The sequence below is a fragment of the Mustelus asterias genome, chromosome 22 (genome assembly GCF_964213995.1).
Source record: "Mustelus asterias chromosome 22, sMusAst1.hap1.1, whole genome shotgun sequence".
Taxonomy (NCBI): domain Eukaryota; kingdom Metazoa; phylum Chordata; class Chondrichthyes; order Carcharhiniformes; family Triakidae; genus Mustelus; species Mustelus asterias.
Window position 1 is genome coordinate 30,988,784 of NC_135822.1, and position 20,063 is coordinate 31,008,846.

The 20,063-nt window shown below is 45.5% G+C and overlaps 1 protein-coding gene across 1 annotated transcript; it reads right to left on the minus strand.

The window, feature by feature from the left end:
• Positions 1 to 3,761: 3,761 nt before the first annotated feature.
• Positions 3,762 to 17,518, minus strand: LOC144509761 (proproteinase E-like). The gene is made up of 8 exons (XM_078238549.1): positions 17,474 to 17,518; positions 14,174 to 14,262; positions 13,339 to 13,436; positions 13,104 to 13,232; positions 10,835 to 10,971; positions 8,409 to 8,551; positions 6,685 to 6,837; positions 3,762 to 3,822 (listed from the first exon to the last, which is right to left on the minus strand). Exons 1-8 carry the CDS (start codon positions 17,511 to 17,513, stop codon positions 3,805 to 3,807), a joined length of 807 nt encoding a protein of 268 aa, XP_078094675.1. The 5' UTR covers positions 17,514 to 17,518; the 3' UTR covers positions 3,762 to 3,804.
• Positions 17,519 to 20,063: the final 2,545 nt, after the last annotated feature.

The window sequence follows — 20,063 nt, forward strand, 5'->3', positions numbered from 1 at the left end:
GAAGAGCACCCCGAGATTAAGATCAGGTGGTGACAGACACCTGGTGCCACCTTGAGAAAGACCTGTTCCTTGCTGGATGAAAATGCTTTTGCTGCCAATCGGATAGGCCTCTCCTAGAGCTAGGATCTACCAGTCAGGCTCATGTGAATACATTCGACATGTCACTCATGGGCTATTTGGCAATTATGTGAATTCCACCTGTCCCGATGCCAGTCAGAATGTGTTGGCATACCTGGCTAACTTCCCACTGGGCAGGGCATTATCAACGGCATTGACACAGGAGTATTGGTAAACTGTGCGGAGTTCCATTCCATCAATCAGTTGGTGCGCATTCATAAGCAAAGTGTTATACAGAATCTACAGAAGGAGGCCATTTGGCCCATCGAGCCTGCACCGACAACAATCCCGCCCAGGTCCTATCCCTGTAACCCCATATATTTATCCTCCTAATCTCCCTGACACTAAAAGGCAATTTAGCATTTAGCCAATCAACCTAACCCACACGTCTTTGGACTTTTGCCATGATGCTTTCACCCTCCTCAAACTCTTTCGACTGGAAACAGATTTAAGGGGTGGTTACTGGGAGACAAGGGCTCGCCCCCTTGGCTGATGACTCACATCAGAAACCCAACCAATTAAACCCGTGGCTGGTGCAATGAAAGCCATTTGACATTCAGATGCATCACTGGGTAAGCCATCGGGATGTCCTTGAGGTGCAGGGACAGATTTGGGTTGCCCTTCAATATGCAACAGCCATCATCTCCAGATTGATATGTGGTGCTGCCCTCTGCACAACAATGTGCGTGAGTGAGGATTGAAGCACCAAGAGGAATGAAACACTGAGCATGCATTGACTGTGGATCAATCTGGGAAGGAGGAAGAGGAAACGGTAAAGGGAGAGGAAGAAGAGGAGGACGGTGACCCATTGCAGCATCGGTCAATAAAATTGCTGACTGTAATGCCTGAGGTACCCTGATAGCTGTAAGGTTCAGTTAGATACCACCAGTGCACCAATATAACAATCACGTCCCACTGACACAAAGCAGGATTATTAACATCCAACAAACATCTGCACGCCCCCATTGTGATAACCCCCACGAGATCCATGGGGAATCGATGATTGGTCTTCCTGTGGGGCTCATTGAGTATGAGTTCCCCTGGTAACAGGCAGTGCCCTGCCCAGCTAGAACTCATTACCTAAGTCTTTTATAAGGCAGGCCCAGGACTGGGCCTGCTGAACTGTAATCGCAGTGACTAGTGTGTGTACACCACAGCAATGATTTTACTTTGCATTCTGTAATAAATTATGTTCCTTTCCAGTCGGGCTTTCAGAGTCATTGCACTCCTATTGATCCTGATTGACTTACAAACAGCAACAAAGAAAGGGCAATAAGGGAATATGGTGCAACATATTTAACAATGGAAACTTCACAGAACAACATTTCCTCATCCACTCAGATTGTGAAAGAGCCTTGATAAAATACAATTAGTGGAATTTTCCATCCCAGGACTAAGTCTGATAATGGGAGTAGGAACCAGGAATGTTTTCCGCCATGGATACCAGTGGGAATTTGTGCCACATCATGAAAAACTGGCCTCGTTAGTTACGTAATGGGGGGTTTGTACAGCAGGGGGAAATGTGCCAAGCCATCATATCTAGGCACCATATTCAACAAGTGCCCGGACATCAACTTGCCCACTGTTCAAGGAGGGGAATGTCCGCCAATCACAAAGAGCAAGGTCCTGAAATTCAAGGGCATTTTCCTGGGAGCCCTGCTGAGTGAAGTGGAGGCCAGGAGCCTAGTCCTCTACCAAGAGGATGGAAGGAGGAGGTGGGGCTAACAGACCATGCTAGCAGGGGAGGAAGTCTGCAATGCTGAAATGGATGAAAGACCTCATCCACTCCACCGGGGTACATGAACCCTGAACTGCTCATACCCACCTCACTGAATGGTAGTAGGAGCACGGGCCTCAGTGGCAACATGATAAGGTGGTGCCACATAGCCCGACTGCAGTCCATCTAGGCTGCAGGTGGGGAGGCCATTGTGGGTCATTGACCCTTCCACACAGAGAGTCCAGATGCTGATGGGGAACACGCTATCGTGGGGAGGGGAGGGGGGGTGGTGGAGGGCTTGAAAATCCCGCCCCTTGCCTTTTCACCTAGTGAATGGCGCTGCAATGCTGTAAACAACATGGTACCCATCCCAATTATAGAAACAACCCTTTTGCGAGGGCCAATGCCAGGTCAGAATGGGCACTCAGGGCAAACCAGACAGACATGGTTTCCAAGCCTTTCATGACCATGATTTTCAATTCTTTCCCCCATTTGGTCTCTCACATTCTCTTCAATATAATATCCTGATTCTCTATCTCCCAAATACCATCCTACTTTGTGTGTGCATTGCTTATCTCCATCCAGTCTTCTGAAGCTTTGTGGAAGAATGGTGAAGGTATTCAGTCAGAATGCTCCAATATTCATGGGGCTGGGTTTACAGGCCCTTCATCAGGTGTGTTTGCAGTAGCGGGATTGAGGGGGGGCAGGGGAGAAATATGTAAAATATGAGGGGTGACGTGCCCACCACCTTCCCGTCCACCCCTGACCTATCCTCCTTAATATGGTAGATGGATGGGGCACCAAAATTGACAGCCCACCCAGCATGTTTAAATAAATAATTAAGGGTCGATTGAGCTTGTCACCAAGTTAATTGACGTGGATAATAAGTTGCCCGCACACTGTAATAGGGTTGGCCTGGGCAGACATGCAGGGGTGGCCTGGCTCTCTCTCCCTGGTAGCCATGCCCGCTTCATGCGTGGGATGCTTGCAGTCCTGGCAGTGCCCATCACACAGTTTTGGTGTTGCCAGGGCTGCTAGAGCTGCCAGTAAATCAGCTTGGTTGGCATCCCTGGAGGGTGGTGCTTCCTCCCACTGAGGCGCAGGAGTGCCACTCGCACCTCAGTCATGCTGCCCGTCTGATATTGGATCATTCTTTATTTATTTGTGTCACAAGTGGGCTTACATTAACACTGCAATGAAGTTACTGTGAAAATCCCCCAGTTGCCACACTCCGGCACCTGTTCGGGTACACTGAGGGAGAATTTAGCATGGCCAATGCACCTAACCAGCACATCTTTCGGACTGTGGGAGGAAACCGGAGCACCCGGAGGAAACCCACGCAGACACGGGGAGAGCGTGCAGACTCCACGCAGACAGAGATCCAAGCCGGGAATCGAACCTGGGTTTCCTCTGGTTGCTCCGGTTTCTTCACACACTCCAAAAGGTATGCTGGTTAGGTTGATTGGCCATGCAAAAAAAATGCCCCTTATGATCATGGGTAAATATGTGCGATATGGGGAAAGGGTCAGGGCGGGATTGTTGTCGGTTCAGGCTCGATGGGTCGAATAGTCTCCTTCTGCACTGTCGGTATTTTATGAGAACTGCTTCTTGTAAATGAAGCACCGAGTAAGTTCTAGGAAGTGTGATACAGTGTGGTAGAATTCTTTATACCTTCATTCCCCACCCGCTGTCCCACCTCCTCCTTTTCTTGCCTTTTTTATTTCTTTCTTTTTTGCCTTCCTCAACCCTGGTGGAGTCAGGCACTGAACTCTTCAGCTCGATTTGTTAATGAGAAAAGTGGTCTTGGAACTCTCCAAAGCAACATCTCCAGTCCAACGGGGACCAAAGATTCACCAGGTTTTACAGCAGTGACTCAGAAAAACAACTCAGATATGTTTCACTTCATGATTTATTGTTCTTTATTGTTCATCATGGGACAACAGTTTGATGAATGTCAGTCTCCTCTCCCGTTAGTTATAAGCCATGGTCTGTAATAGAGGAGTTAAAGAATAGTTACAACATTTTCCTCTCAAGTGAACGCATAAAAATGTGCAAAGGGTCTGGAAGATGAGACTTCCTCAATCCGACCGTTCGATAAATGATGATGTACTCAACCTTTCTAGATTTTGTTCATATAGTTCCAATATTACTGTGGTTCTTCCTGCCCCTTTGCTGCCTTCAGATCAATACCCATCTAACTCCTTCTGCCCCTCAAGATCATGAACCATTCCCTGTACCTTCCCCTGCCATTAGACCTGATGCCTAAAATGCCAGGTCCTGTCTCTCAGCATTGCAGCTTGAAGCAAAGAGAATGGTACCGTGGACTGGCACAGGATGTGTGGTGTGTCACCATCTTTGTGACAATCTCACGCAACATCCAATTACTGCGGTCATTAAATGTTTGCCCAAAACTTGTGTTTCTCTGGCTTCTGTTTTCCCTCTCTCTTCTTGGTTTCCTATCGTTTCAATGTTGGTGAATGGATTGAGATGCTTCTTCCAATTCTCCAAAGACTGATAAAGGCACTCCCATTTAACTGCCCCCCTCCCCCTCTGCCTGTCCCTTTAAGTTTCACTGCGAAGTAATTCTTAGCTCCCATCATGAGCTTCCACCCTACAAAGGAACCAAATCAGCTCTCGGTGCCAGTTAAGCTTGGCAAACTGGGTGGGTGTGCACAGCAGTTTAGTTTAGTGTATTTGTGTCACAAGTAGGCTTACATTAACACAGCAATGAAGTTACTGTGAAAATCCCCGAGTCGCCACACTCCGGCGCCTGTTCAGGTACACTGAGGGAGAATTTAGCATGGCCAATGCACCTAACCTGCACACCTTTCAGACTGTGGGAGGAAACAGGAACACCCGGAGGAAACCCATGCAGACACGGGGAGACTTGCAGACTCCACATAGACAGTGACCCAAGCCGGGGATTGAATCCGGGTCCCTGGCGCTGTGAGGCAGCAGTGCTAACCACTGTGCCACCGTGCCGCCCTAATCTACAATTTTGTTTTGGGCTATTTCATAACCATCAATGGAACTTTTGCTAAATTGCATGAGAGAATTCAGGTTACCCTCTTGCCAGTGTGAAGCGGATTTCATACAAGGTGAACGATATTAATGTGAAAAATCCACGTCAATATTGGATTTTTTCTAAGGTTATGCGATTATTCGGAGCAGCCAATTTCTCACTGCTATACACAGGTTAAAACGCGATGTAACTGACAGAGTACTGATGGAATAGTCAACTCTCTTTTAATTTAAAAAAAAGTAAAATTTGGGGAATGGCGGCTGTGCTCTCGCTCATTTCAATGCAGCAGTGCCAATCCTTGATAAGCTCAGGACATTTGGGCAATATAGTTTCTTGGTTGTAGTACCGGCAGTACAATTAAAGTGGCTCTCTTCCTCTCCTAGGCTTTTGCAAGCATGAAGAAAACTAAATCCACATTTTCCAATTGCTAAACCTCAATTGTTTGCGATAAGACATTAAAGTAACGATTCCAAGATTGTCCCAACAATCACACATCGTTAGGATTCATTGCTGATACAGACTCCTTAACAATAGATCGAAGACGCGATGCTGCAGAGCTATAATTCCTTTTCCTCATCTAATGCTAGCAGCAGAGCTTTGCAAAATGACCCCCAGAAGCCTTGTAGGCTCCATCATCTCCCACTGAACCTTAATGCCCATTATACTCTGGAATGCACTGCCTGGAAGTGTGGTGGACTCAGGCCCAATCAAGGCATTCAAGAGGGCATTAGATGATTACTTGAATAGAAACAATGTGCAGGGGTACGGGATAAAGGCAGGGGAATGGCACTAAACCATGATGCTCATTAGGAGAGCCCGTGCAGACACGATGGGCCAAATGGCCTCCTTCTGCATCATAACATGTCTGTGATTCTGTCATAAGGAGGGCGAAATGGTATTCTGTGTTGGCTGTATTTAACATTCTGCTCAGAAGTAATGTGGTGATTGTCCCTTTAAGGTAAACACAGGTGGATGTGGTGACCATTTCATGAAGGGCAACAAAGATGGATGTGGCTATTGTCCCTTTAAGGGCAACACAGGTGGATGTGGTGGTCATCCCTTGAAGGGCAACATGGGTGGATGTGGTGATTGTCCCTTGAAGGACAAGACAGGTGAATGTGGTGATCGTCCCTTTAAGGACAACACAAGTGGATGTGGTGATTGTCCCTTTAAGGACAACACAGGTGGGTGTGGTCATTGCCCCGTTAAGGGCAACATAGGTAAGAAACAATGAAAAAATATGCACTACATCGTTGTTCAGACCACAACTGTAGTGTTGTCTGCAGCTTTGAGCAGTCAATTATAGAAAGGATTGTGGAGACAAGGAGAAGATAGTTGCGATGATACCAGGGATCCAAGGATAAAGTTATGAGAGTCTTGGAAAAAAACTAGAGCTGTGTTTTCCAGAGCTGAGAATGTCAAAGAGATCTAATAGAAGCATTTAGAAATATGGAAGGGTTTGAGATGATAAGCAGTGAAAGATTATTTTGACTGGCGTGAAATTGGTAATAAGCAGCATAAATATAAGATTAATATGAGAAGCATAAAAGGATGATTTAAAAGAACTTAATTCGCCAGGAGACATTTTAGCACTGGAAATGTATTACATGTGGCTATTGAAGATGGAATTAGGTAAATAACTCCACATGAAAAATATTAAAGGGGGAGGAAAAGAGATTAGATTTGTCCTTTTGGGAATAAATGTTCACACAGGTACAACCGATTGAGTGGTCTCTTACAGTGCTTATTTTTTGGTTCGATAAATTTGAGTTTGGCAATAAAAACAGCAAAGCATTTGTGCTCTTTACAAATTGGAAATGATTCTTACCTGGGCAATCCAATCATTGAAGGCGGATACTCGAGTCCAGACGGTAGGTTTCTTTGCCGTGTTACAGCCCCAGGCCGACACAAAGCTGGTCACACCATGGACGTACCACAGCCCGTTAGAATCCTGGCAGTTCAAAGGTCCACCAGAATCTCCCTGTCACACAAAACAAAAGACACAAATTGTTTCCAGAGTCTCTGCCGAATTTCATTCTTTTGTTTCATTTCCTCGTCTCCAGAAGGGAGCGATAGTGTAGTGATATTGTCGCCAGGCTGGTATCCAGAGACCCAGCGGAATGATCTCGGGACCAGGGCCAGGTGGTGACATTTGAATTCAATACAAAAAAAAATTACCATGAAACTATTGTCATAAAAACCCCCATCTAGTTCACTACTTTGGCACAGTGACACAGGGGGCAGCATGGTGACACAGGGGGCAGCATGGTGACACAGGGGCGGCATGGTGGCACAGTGGTTAGCTCTGCTGCCTCACAGAGCCAGGGACCTGGGTTCAATTCCCGGCTTGGGTCACTGTCTGTGTGGAGTTTGCACGTTCTCCCCGTGTCTGCATGGGTTTCCTTTGGGTGCTCCAGTTTCCTCCCACAGTCCAAAGATGTGCGGGTTTGGAGGATTGGTCAGGCTAAATTGCCTCTTAATGTCAGGGGGACTAGCTAGGGTAAATGCATGGGACTACGGGATAGTGCCTGGTTGGGATTGTGGTCAATGCAGACTCGATGGGTTGAAAGGCCTCCTTCTGCACTGTAGGGATTCGATGATTCCATGATTCACTCAGAGAGTTGTGAACCTGTGGAATTTTCTACCGCAGAAAGCTGTTGGGGCCAGTTCATTAGATATGTTCAAGAGGGAGCTGGACGTGGCCACCCAGATGTATTTATTATTCCTGAATTATATAAGGATCACAACAACTTAATATAGGGAATTTCTTTTTTATACAATTAGCCCCAAGGGGGTAACTGCGTGGGGTCTAGAGGGGGAGTGGACCTGGTCATCCAGGCAGCAGAGTTCTTAGCAGCACGGGGCTACAGGGCATTCAAGTCATGCCCGCATAGTTTCCTAAAGGTGAAATGTGCCTCAACTGACCCGGCAAACTTTGACGGGGTCAGTGTGGAAGGATTATGGGATGGCTAGATTACTGGGGTTTAGAAGAATGTCATAGAAACCTATAAAATTCTAACAGGACTAGACAGGGTAGATGCAAGAAGGATGTTCCCGATGGTGAGGGAGTCCAGAACCAGGGTTACAGTCTGAGGGTACTGGGGAGACCATTTAGGACAGAGAGGGGTGAAATTTCTTCACCCAGAGAATGGTCAACCTGTGGAATTCGCTACCACAGAAAGTAGTTGAGGCCAAAACATTGTATGTTTTCAAGAAGCAGTTGGATATAGACTTGGGGTGAAGGGGATCAAAGGATATGGAGGGAAGGTGGGATCAGGCTATTGAGTTGGGTGATCAGTCATGATCATAGTGGAGAAGGCTCGAAGGGTCGAATGACCGCCTCCTGCTCCTATTTTCTGTTTCTGTGGCAGCACAAGATCTTCAGATCTGATGCCTTTTACTCACTTGGGCCACTCCAGCTTGCCCGTTGGCATCCACCCATTACATGCTAGGTTGTGAGCTGGTGACCCTGGTGCCCCCAATTAACCGAGTAGGACCCGACTCAGCCCTGCGCTCAATGCACACATACACGTGCCTAGCGATATTACGCACATTACATCCGGACTTCTCACCGCCTCCGGCACAAACCATAGTCGTTTTCACAATGCTGCTCCACCAGTCTCGTTGGCTGCAGTGCTGATAGTCGATGACTGGGATGTAAGCTTGCTGAAGCTTACCTGGAAGTGGGCCATTCGCTGTAAAGATCAGGACAAAAGGTTTTCAGTCAGTCCGATAAAGTCAAACATTTTCAAACACAAGAATACTTTTATGCACCTGTAAAGATGGAATTACAAGCAAGACCCTGTAGAGAGCTGCTCTCATGTTACCGTGGGTGGGGTTTTCTGACTCTACCCACTGCCAGGATCACCCGGTCCTGATGGAAGTCAACAAGCCTTAAACTGGGAATTGTATCCCCCACAGTGGGTCTCACCATGAAGGGAGCAGAAAATCCTGTCCCATGTGCAGCTATGGGAAGACACGGTGGCACAGTAGTTAGCACTACTGCCTCACAGTGCCAAGGACCTGGGTTCACCGGCCTTGGGTGACTGTCTGCGCGGAGTTTGCATGTTCTCCCAGTGTCTGTGTTGGTTTCCTCCGGTTTCCTCCCCCAGTCAAAAGATATGCAGATTAGGTGCATTGGCCATGCCAAATTGACCCTTAGGGGATTCGTGGGGTAGACATGTGATAGGGCCTGGGTGGGAATGTTGTTGGTGCAGGCTTGATGGGCTGAATGGCCTCCTTCTGCACTGTAGGGATTCTATGATTTCCACCATTCCCTTTGTGGATAACTAATTGTCTTAGACGTTTACTCTTAGGGAAGAGAGGGAATATTGGAGAATTAATAGGGTTGACTTTTCCGGCCCTTCCCACTGGTGGGATCATCCAGCCCCACCGAAGGCGACTCCCTACCATGGATTCCTCGGCAGCGAGATGGACAACACACACAAAAATGCCATTGACGTCAGCGGGACTGGAAGATCACACCAATGGGTAATAGCGAGCCGCCTCTACTGGGGGGAAGCGCATGGGAACACATGGCTTCACTAGCTGGGAAGAAGGCGTCATTGGAAGCATTCTGTCCAACTACTGTCTTGTGACCTCCATATCAGTAAATTTCAACTCATCCAAACATGGCTGCCCATATGAAACCCTGCTTACCCTTCAGTGATGGCGTTGGCTCCCAGTCGCCCATTCCTGTATTCAATTCCATTCCTGGTTTTACCCCTCTTTGTCCCTGTAAGCCCTATTACAGTGCTACACCCACCACCTCCACCTATATCCAAATTTCCATTCCCCTGACTGTGGCCTGCTATGCCATTCCCCTCCTACCTTTGCCCACCATTAGCTACCATATCATCAGCAGCCTTGGGCCTATAGTTAAGAAGGCTTTGCTCACTCTTTTTACTATCTCCTTCTTTGCTTTGGCCTCCATTGTCTTTTCATTACTTCTCTCTGGTGCACCATGAAGCATGTTGCGAGGTCAAGTGTGCTATACAAATGCAGATTATTGTTGTTGGATTCTTACCTGTCCAGTTGTTTTTTGTGGGAACTCCTTAAATTGCTAAAATGGGAGCCAGGCACCAAAGCAGAAGTCTATCTTGACCCCAGTTATGATGTGGGTGGCATTGGCTCCTGGGATTTCCCATGAAATCTCAGGAAAGGGCGGCACGGTAGCACAGTGGTTAGCACTGCTGCTTCACAGCTCCAGGGACCTGGGTTCGATTCCCGGCTCGGGTCACTGTCTGTGTGGAGTTTGCACGTTCTCCTCGTGTCTGCGTGGGTTTCCTCCGGGTGCTCCGATTTCCTCCCACAGTCCAAAGATGTGCGGGTTAGGTTGATAGGCCAAGCTAAAATTGCCCCCGAGTTGCATAGGTTAGAGGGATTAGTGGGTAAATATGTCAGGATATGGGGTAGGGCCTGGGTGGGATTGTGGTCGGTGCAGACTCGATGGGCCAAAGGGCCTCTTTCTGCACTGTAGGGTTTCTATGATTTCTATGATTTCTATGAACATCCAGTGAAACTTCAACTCTGATCTCACCCCTGCCCCAGCTCTATTGTGACCTTGATCCACTGTATTTTACGGGGAGAAGGTGGGGTTGTGGTAATGTCATTGCACTAGTAATCCAGAGGCCCAGGCTAATGCTATGGAGGCAACTGTAAAGTAATATCTCAGCAAATGGTGACTATCACAGCCATCATGGAAAGTTATTTAAAAAAAAGATTTGGTTCACTAAGGCCATTTAGGGAAGGAAATCTGCCATCCTTACCTGGTCTGGCCTACATGTGACTCCAGACCCCACAGTAATGTGGTTGCCCTCAGGGCAATTAGGGATGCGCAATAAATGTTGGCCTTGCCAGTGACGTCCATTGTCAAAGAAAGCATTAAAAAATATGGAACTTTCACATTCAGTCATCAATTTGGGGAAGAAAAATTTGAAACGGGGAAAAAAATGCTTTTAAAGTTTGTGTTGACTCACTGTAAAGGCGGCCCCATCCAGTAATGTAGCAGTAAAAGTTATTGGGAAGAAGATACCCAGAAGGGGGAATGCAGGCGGCTTGAACTCTATCATTCAGGTATGCAGGCTTTGAGAGCTTGATCAAAGCAATATCATTCCTGTAAAAGAGTCATAAATCTCTGCTTAATGTTTTATCATAAAATCAACCTGTTCTCATGTTACTTGAAATTTTAAGCAAACTTGTGTTCAAGGAATAGATTTTTTTGTGCCTATTCCTTACATTTCCTTGCATCTCTCGCATCCAGTCATTACAACTGTCAACAGACCTGTCAAAATCAACTATCAAAACTGTCAAAAGTACTTGTCAAAGGGAACTGTCAAGGCATTTAAAGTCCCTGCTGTTTAAATTTTTGAAGGAGCAAAAAAAAAACCATTGTTTGCTATTTCACTCTGTCTGTTGGAATACACCAGAAGGCTTCCATTATTGGATTAGACATAAGAACATTTTGGCCCTTAGAACCTGCTCTGACATGCATTAAAATCATAGCTGAGCTGATTGTAGCTGTAACTCCACTTGACCCTGCCTCCCAATAACCCTTGACTCCCATGAAGATCAAAAATCTGTCTAACCCGGTCTCGAATATATTCAATGACCCAACTTCCAAGTGAATGCCAAAGATTAATGGCCCTCTGAGAAAAAGCATTTCTCCTCATCCCCTTCACAAATGGGAGATCCTTTATGTTGAAATTGTGCCCCCTCGCTCTAGATTCCCCCATGAGGGGAGATACCCCGCAGCATCTCGCCTGTCAAGCCTCCTCAGATTGTTATTTTTCAATAAGATACTCGTTCTTCTAAACTCCAATGAGTACAGCGTCCGGCCTGCTCAACCTTTCTTTACAAGCCAATCTGTACAAGATCATCCATTTCTTGTAACAGCAAAATAGGCTATTATTTAAATGGTAAAAAATTGCAGCATGCTGCTGTGCAGAGGGATCTGGGTGTCCTTGTGCATGAATTGCAAAAAGCTGGTTTACAGGTGCAGCAGGTAATTAAGAAGGCAAATGGAATTTTGTCCTTCATTGCTAGAGGGATGGAGTTTAAAAACAGCGAGGTTATGTTGCAGCTGCATAAGGTGCTGGTGAAGCCTCGCCTGGAGTACTGTGTACAGTTTTGGTCTCCTTACTTGAGAAAGGATATACTGGCACTGGAGGGGGTGCAGAGGAGATTCACTAGGTTGATTCCGGAGTTGAGAGGGTTGGCTTATGAGAAGAGACTGAGTAGACAGGGGTTACACTCATTGGAATTCGGAAGAATAAGGGGGGATCTTATAGAAACATATAGGATTATGAAGGGAATAGATAAGATAAAAGCAGGGAGGTTGTTCCTACTGGCGGGTGAAACTAGAACTAGGGGGCATAGCCTCAAAATAAGGGGGAACAGATTTAGGACTGAGTTGAGAAAGAAATTCTTCACCCAAAGGTTGTGAATCTGTAGAATTCCCTGCCCAGTGAAGCAGTTGAGGCTACTTCATTGAATGTTTTTAAGGCAAAGATAAATAGATTTTTGAATAGTAAAGGAATTAAGGGTTATGGTGAGCGGGCGGGTAAGCGGAGCTGAGTCCATGAAAAGATCAGCCATGATCTTATTGAATGGCGGAGCAGGCTCGAGGGGGTCAGATGGCCTACTCCTGCTCCTAGTTCTTATGTTATTTCTGGTACCACTGAAGGGAGGGAAACCAGGCCATCCATATTACTACATCTCCAAATTTTTCTGGTTCTAATGAAAGGGAAAAAGGTGGGAGAATGGGGTTGTGAAACCTATCAGCCATGATTGAATGGTGGAGCAGACACCACGGGCTGAATGGCCTAATTCTGCTCCTGTATCTTATGGTCTAAGATCATTGACTTGAAACCTTAACTCTCATTGTTTCTCCACAGATGCTGCCTGACCTCCTGAGCATTTGCAAATATTGTTCTTTAGGTTGACACCACCACCTGTGGCTAATAGCAACACAACTGCACCTTTACAGAAGATTGCAGCCTTGCGATGTTAAAAATGGCCTTCTCATTCAGGTTTTGCTGATTATGGAAGCTTAAAACCAATAAATAATCTACCGGCGTTCCGCACTGAAGTGGCCATATTAATTTAGTTTTGAACAATGTTTCACAATTCCTATAACTTTCCTGCAATGAATTGTGTAGGCGACATGGTGCATGGTGGACTGAAGCAGGCAAGTAATCATTAAGACGTTGCAATCATAATGGTTCTTTTTGAACCTTTTGGACTCACCCACACGCAACGCAGTTCATATTCCATCCTGGGTGAACCACAATTTTGGAAGGGCTTATAATCTGTTCTCCACCATCATCGACAAGCCTGTCGTACTCTCCCAGTACCACGCGGTAAGACCGACCCGCCCTACGGACAAGGACCAGAATCAGATTTAAATCATATTTATTTCAGGGACAGAAAGAATTATGGAGGAGAATGGAAGAAAATGTTTTGATAGTGCAGTCTTACTCACGAGATACAGTGGCCTGCGGTCATAACCCAATCTGCAGAGATGAGGGTCCCACCGCAAGTGTGAGAAAATAAACCGCTGCGATCAACTTGCAGAGAAACCTAATGGTAAAGCAAATTACAAAGAGGCTTTTACATCCCTACAACGTATTGGCATATGCATTCCCCTCTTACCTGATGGACAATTCGTATCAGTGTGCTTCCCTCACTCGCATAATCTTTCTTGACTCTTTTCCATTCTTATCTCTATTGTAGCCAGAGAAACATTTGCAATGGTTTGATTTTGTACTTCTGCATCTTTATCTTTGGACTGGAATTTTCCCCTCCCCCACCATCTCCATGGCGTGCTTTCCAGTGGCAGATGGTTAGCCATCGGCCGGCAAATTGCTTGTTGGCTGGACTGGAAGATCCTGCCGGCGGGAAGGGCTGGTTAATCCCAGCCTTGATGTCCCCCGAGTATCGATTCTTTGCCGTCTCCTTTTTGTCCCAACTCGTCCATGCTGTTTATGCTCCAAACAAACCTTCTCCCATCTTAATTTACTGATCCACTTACATGGCCAAAATGAGTAATCCGGCTGCTGTCCGGCATTTGATGCATTTCCCCCAGACAAACTGACTGCTTGTAACAAAGCACTGCATCTTAGAGCAGTCCCCCTCAAACATAAAATATACTAATAGCACAGAATCATCACAATCGCACAGCAGAACAGTTGGCATCTGCAAAGACAACTCTGTCCTTCCCATGGACAGAGGCTGATCTGCTTTGCGTCTTATTTTATTCTGTTTTCCAGAATTTGCGGCGTTTGGGCTTCACGGGATAAAGTTCTGTGTTGACTTACCTGCCACGGCCAGCTGTAAGGCCTGGCATCAATTCCGTTCACCACCTTTGAGGCATATGGAGGGAAGCTGCTCTGCCCACAGCCATAAGCTGGAATCACACAAACAGAAGCTAACTATTCATTCTGACCAAGGTAGCATACAGATATGTCTTTGTGTGCATATGCAAGTCAGGTATTCCAAACATCTGCTTCACATGTATGGTGATATTACATGATACATTATGCTACATTGAATTACAGCACACACAAACAGGCCATTCGGCCCAACTCATCCATGCTGGTGTTTGTGCTCCAAACAAACCTTCTCCCACTTTAATTTACTGAGCCTAGCAACATACCCTTCCATTCCTTTCACCAATTTTAATGTGATTTTAAAAATTATATCCCCTTTTTTCTTAAAAGCAAAATGCTGCAGATGCTGGTATCTGAAACAAGAACAGAAAATGCTGGAAAATCTCAGCAGGTCTGACAGCGCCTGTGGAGAGAGAATAGAGCCAGAATGGCTCCAAAGATGTGCGGGTTAGGTTGATTGGCCATGCTAAAATTGCCCCTTAGCGTCCTGAGATGCGTAGATTAGAGGGATTAGCGAGTAAAATATGTAGGGATATGGGGGTAGGGCCTGGGTGGGGTTGTGGTTGGTGCAGACTCGATGGGCCAAATGGCCTCTTTCTGCACTGCAGGGATTCTATGATTCTATGGCTCTATTCTCTCTCCACAGATGCTGTCAGACCTGCTAAGACTTTCCAGCATTTTCTGTTTTTGTCCTCTTTCGCCTGCTTGTCCCAGTGAGAAATATCAGTGTTGGGAAAGGATAGAGTGTCTCACAGTGTCTGACAATGCTTTCCCTTAAGAGAATGTGCCACTTGAGTGAGATACCAGAGGATTGCTTGGGCAGAGGGAACCACACTCTCTAAAGAAAATATGGGGGTAATTTAGACTCCGTGCGATGGTAAAAAAGAAAGGCGCCAAGTTTGCAGGCAGTTTTACGTCACTCCCCACTTTTATTTCAATCGACCTCTCTTGAGATGGCAACCAGGAGAGATGGAAAACAGGTTGGTCTTTTCACTGTCAATATCGCAAAAATTATCCCCAAAATCCGCATGAAGGAGAAAGATGAGAAAAGTCAAATTTTTTACAGTACAGCTCAGGAACAAACCCTTCAGCCCACCAAGCCTGAGCTGACACATTAGTTTCTAAACGACCGTTACGTGGTCCATATCCCCCTATTCCTTGCCTATTCATATATCCCCGTGTTTGTGTGGGTTTCTTCCGAGTGCTCCGGTTTCCTCCCACACTCCAAAGATGTGCGAGTTAGGTGGATTGGCCACGCTAAATTGACCCTTAGTGTCAGGGGGATTTGCAGGATAAATACGTGGGGTTACGGGGATAGGGCCTGGGCTGGGACTGTTGTCGATGGGCCAAATGGCCTCCTTCTGCATTGTACAGATCTGTCAAGATGCCTCTTAAATGTTGCTATTGTATCCACTTCTACCACCTCCTCTGGCAGCACTTAATACCCTCCGTGTGAAACACTTGTCTCTTACATCTCCTTTAAACTTGTCCCCTTTTACCTTAAACCTCTGTCCTCTAGTAATTGACATTTCTACCCTAGGAAAAAGACTCTGACTATCCATGTCTCTCATAATTTTGTAAACTTCTATCAGGGTGGTGAATGTCTGAAACTGGGGAGGTGGTGGGAGCAGGTATGATAGCGACATTTAAGGGGCAACTAGACGATACATGAATACGATGGGAAGTAAGTGCATATGGTCTTAGTTTAGGCAGGCATCTGATCGGTGCAGGCTTGGAGGGCCAAAGGGCCTGTTCCTGTGCTGTATTTTTCTTTGCTCTTCTTCGTTCTTTGTTCTAGGTCGCCCCTCAGCTTCCGACGTTCAACTGAAAACAAACCAAGTCTGTCCAATCTCTCCTCAGGGCTACCACCCTCCAAACCAGGCAACACACTGGACAGAAACATTAAACCACTAACTGGTCATTTGTTTTCCTAGTCATGTGAATAGAAGTTAGATACAGTTCCGTAATCTAATGTGTTGAGAATCTGTCTCAGAAACCCCTGAGGGTTCGATGTTTCGGCAATCCCTATTTTTAGCAGTGAAGTAGGTTTAAATATAAAGGCAGTTAGCTCCCTTTTATACTTGTCTATTTGTTCACCAGTGAATAAAGGCCTCTGTATTTTTCAATACATATGTCTTCAATCATAAACACAGCTACAATACATAACTGGTCAAATAATAAAGTCTCTTGAGCAGTCAGTGAGTAATCACAATGAACTGTACAGACCAGAAGACTTCATGTCTGATCTCCAGTCTTTGTTGGGTGGGGTGCTGTCAGTCAGGACAATGGTCGCATTATTGTAAATGGCCTCAGCAACCTTGGCCTTGGGAAGGAAGGGCTGGGGGCCCCTTTGTCAATTTCTTGATCTACTCCATCAACCCTTCATAGAAAATAGAAGCAGGAGTAGGCCATTCAGCCCTTCGAGCCTGCTCCACCATTCATTTTGATCATGGCTGATCATCAAATTCAATATCCTGATCCCCCTTCCCCCCCATATCCCTTGATCCCTTTAGCCCCAAGAGCTATATCTAATTTCTTCTTGAAATCACACAACATTTTGGCCTCGACTACATTCTGTGGCAGTGAATTCCACACATTCACCACTCTCTGGGTGAAGCAATGTCTCCTCACCTCAGTCCTAAAAGGTTTACCCCTTATCCTCAAACTATGACCCCTAGTTCTGGACTCCCCACCATCCAGAACGTTCTTTCTGAATCCACCCTGTCTAATCCTGTTAGAATTTTATAAGTTTCTCTGAGATCCCCTCTCACTATTCTAAACTCCAACGAATACAATCCTAACTGACTTAATCTTTCCTCATATGACAGTCCTGCCATCCCAGGAATCAGCCTAGTAAATCTTCGCTGTACTCCCTCAATAGCAAGAATATTCTTCCTCAGATAAGGAGCACCCTTTGTAATGTTGAAAGCTTCTATTACTTGTTAATGTTCTCTGCCCAGAGGATTGCAATCCCAGCATCTCTATTCATCCCACATGATTCAAGTCCTTCATTTTTGATACCAAAATCTCCTCTGTACCCTTTCCAAAGCCATGGCATCCTTCCCAAAGTGTGATGTCTAGAAATGGACATAATAGCTCATCTGGGGCATAGCCAGTAATTTATCAAAGTTTAACAGGGCTTCTTGGCTTTTGTATTTGACTGCTCAAATACAGATTTTTGGAGTTAAATACGTTGCTTGAATGGAGGGGTATTTTCTGGTGACTTACCACTGGCTGCGAGCAGGACAAGGAGGAGGACTTGGTACATCTTCCTTCTGCGTGGCTGCGATGCTAAGAGATCCAGTGAAGAATTTGAACTTTTATATGCCTTGCAGGCTTTTGGATTCTGCTTATATTTTAATAATGTTGCTATCTGCTAGCTTTCCCCATTCTAAGTAGGAAAGTAAACAATAAAATATCTTGGTATCAAGGTTGCGCTGTTTATGTAACCCAAGAAAGCTTTCCAAGTGCCACCACCACCTGCCATAGGAACATTCTCACACAGGGTCACTCAGCATCAGGAGTAATTAATTGTTAAGGAAAAACATTCCCAAATATTTCCATTGATTAATCCAGGGAGGGCTGAGTCAAACAGACCAGACATTCCTAGGTTCCATCTCTGGTTGGTGTTCAGTTAAGCGACCTAGCGACCGCTCTGGGGGAGGTGTGATCCGATGCGGAGTGGTAGATTCTTCCCTTTGTGAAAGGGTGTAAAATGGCAAATCAGGTATCCCATTTTCCATTTGTCCCAGTGCGAATTGAAATCAATGCATTCGGGAAAAAACAGTCAGGTCTCCTGCCCCTGAACTGCCACCCAGTGACCCATTAAACAGGATCACCTGTAATGTGCCTGTAGTGTATTAAAAATTGCATTGCGCATTTTGTCCACTTGATGTTACCATACACACATGTACCAGCAGAGGGAGTCTGCTAGGAAGAGATAATAAAAGATCAATGTTTAACTGTTCGTGCAGTTCTAATTCTAAATGAATCTGGCTGATTATAGAACTATTTCTGTCTCAAATCTTCACAATGGCTTTCAAACCCATATGACGGAATACCCTATCGACATTTCTTGCTTTGACTCATATATGAGTTGATCAGATGATCTAAGTTTAAGTTAAGTTTATTTATTAGTGTCACAAGTAGGCTTACATTAACACTGCAATGAAGTTACTGTGAAAACCCCTAATCGCCACACTCTGGCGCCTTTCGGGTACACTGAGGGAAAATTTAGCATGGCTAATACACCTAACCAGCACATCTTTCAGACTGTGGGAGGAAATCCATGCAGACACGGAGAGAACATGCAGACTCCGCACAGATAGTGATCCAAGCCTGGAATCGAACCCGGGTGCCTGGTGCTATGAGGCAGCAGCGCTAACTACTGTGCCACCGTGCCGCCCGAATATTCTAGATATTCAGTGGGGAATGGAAAGCAATGCTCAGAGACACTTGAGCCAGTTCTCTCTTTCTTACTGTTGTCCTATCCAGATTGAGCCCAGGACTGTCCACATGGCTCATGAGCACAATCAAGGACATTGTGTCCAAGGGTGTGTAGGTTAGATGGATTAGCCATGGCAAATGTGTGGGGGGTTATGGGTGGGGGAAAGGGCCTAAAAAGATATTCTGTCAAAGAGAGTCATTGCAGACTCTATGGGCTGAATGGCCTCCTTCTGCACTGTAGGGATTCTATGATTCTATGAAACGTTAATCCTGTTTCCCTCTCCACAGATGTTGCCTGACCTGGTTAGAGTTTCTAGCATTTTCTGTTTTTCTTTCAGATTTCTCACATCCACTGTCATTTGCTTTTGTGCAAGAAACGCATATCATGCTGTTATATATTGAGTTCCTAGTCATGGTGGCTGCCTTGATATTGAGTTAGAATAGAGATGCAAAATCTAAAGAGGCAGCTAGGTGTTTTCTAACCCCTTATAGGTGCCTAGTTTAAAACAGGAACCTCTGTTAAATACAAGATTCTCTGTAGATTTGAGAGACACTGCCTCACGCTGAACCTTGAAGAAATGTTTTACTGGATATAACAAGCTCAAATGATTAAAACAGTATCATGTGTAGAGACAGGGAATACACACGTTGGGTTAAACAGTCATTGTGTGTGTTTTGATATCAAAGAAGATGGTCGCCTCACCTAATAAAGCCCTTGGTGACTAATGAGAACTATCTTTGCTGGGAATCCATATCCATAGATTGAACACAGGATCCCATGCTTCCTGTTTAAGGTCAGCTGTGCTTATTCAGTGCTTTATCATTGTAGTTCTTCATTGAACTGATCTCAAGATGTCTGCCTACAGAGACTGCCCAGTGGCAGAGGTCACCTAACTGCAGGAAGCCAGATGGGATCTATAGAACTGATTACATTTCAAATCCAAACATCCCCCTTTTCATACCAACAAAGATACAAACATCTCCCTTTCCCTAAAGTACAAAAAACAAGTGTGCATGCATGATCATGTGTAACTGTGAGTTACCCAAGTTACCCATTTTGCACCCACTGTTCTCATGCAGATGGGACATGTAGATTGCATTGCAAACCCAAACACCATATGCAATGGGAATCTTCCTGGTGAGATTACGGGCGGGATTTTACGACTTCATTGCACCCGTTTTACAGTGGGGAAAAAATTGTGAAATCGGGTGTGATGTGACTAGCGGGAATGGCGCCCACTTTTGCGCCCATTCCCATTTTATCACAAAATAAATCGGCGTGATCGGGACCCCATCCAAAAATGGCGCAACGTCAATTTGCATTTTTTTGCATTCATCACAATGTAATTAGTGAGCTTCAATTGTCCCAGCT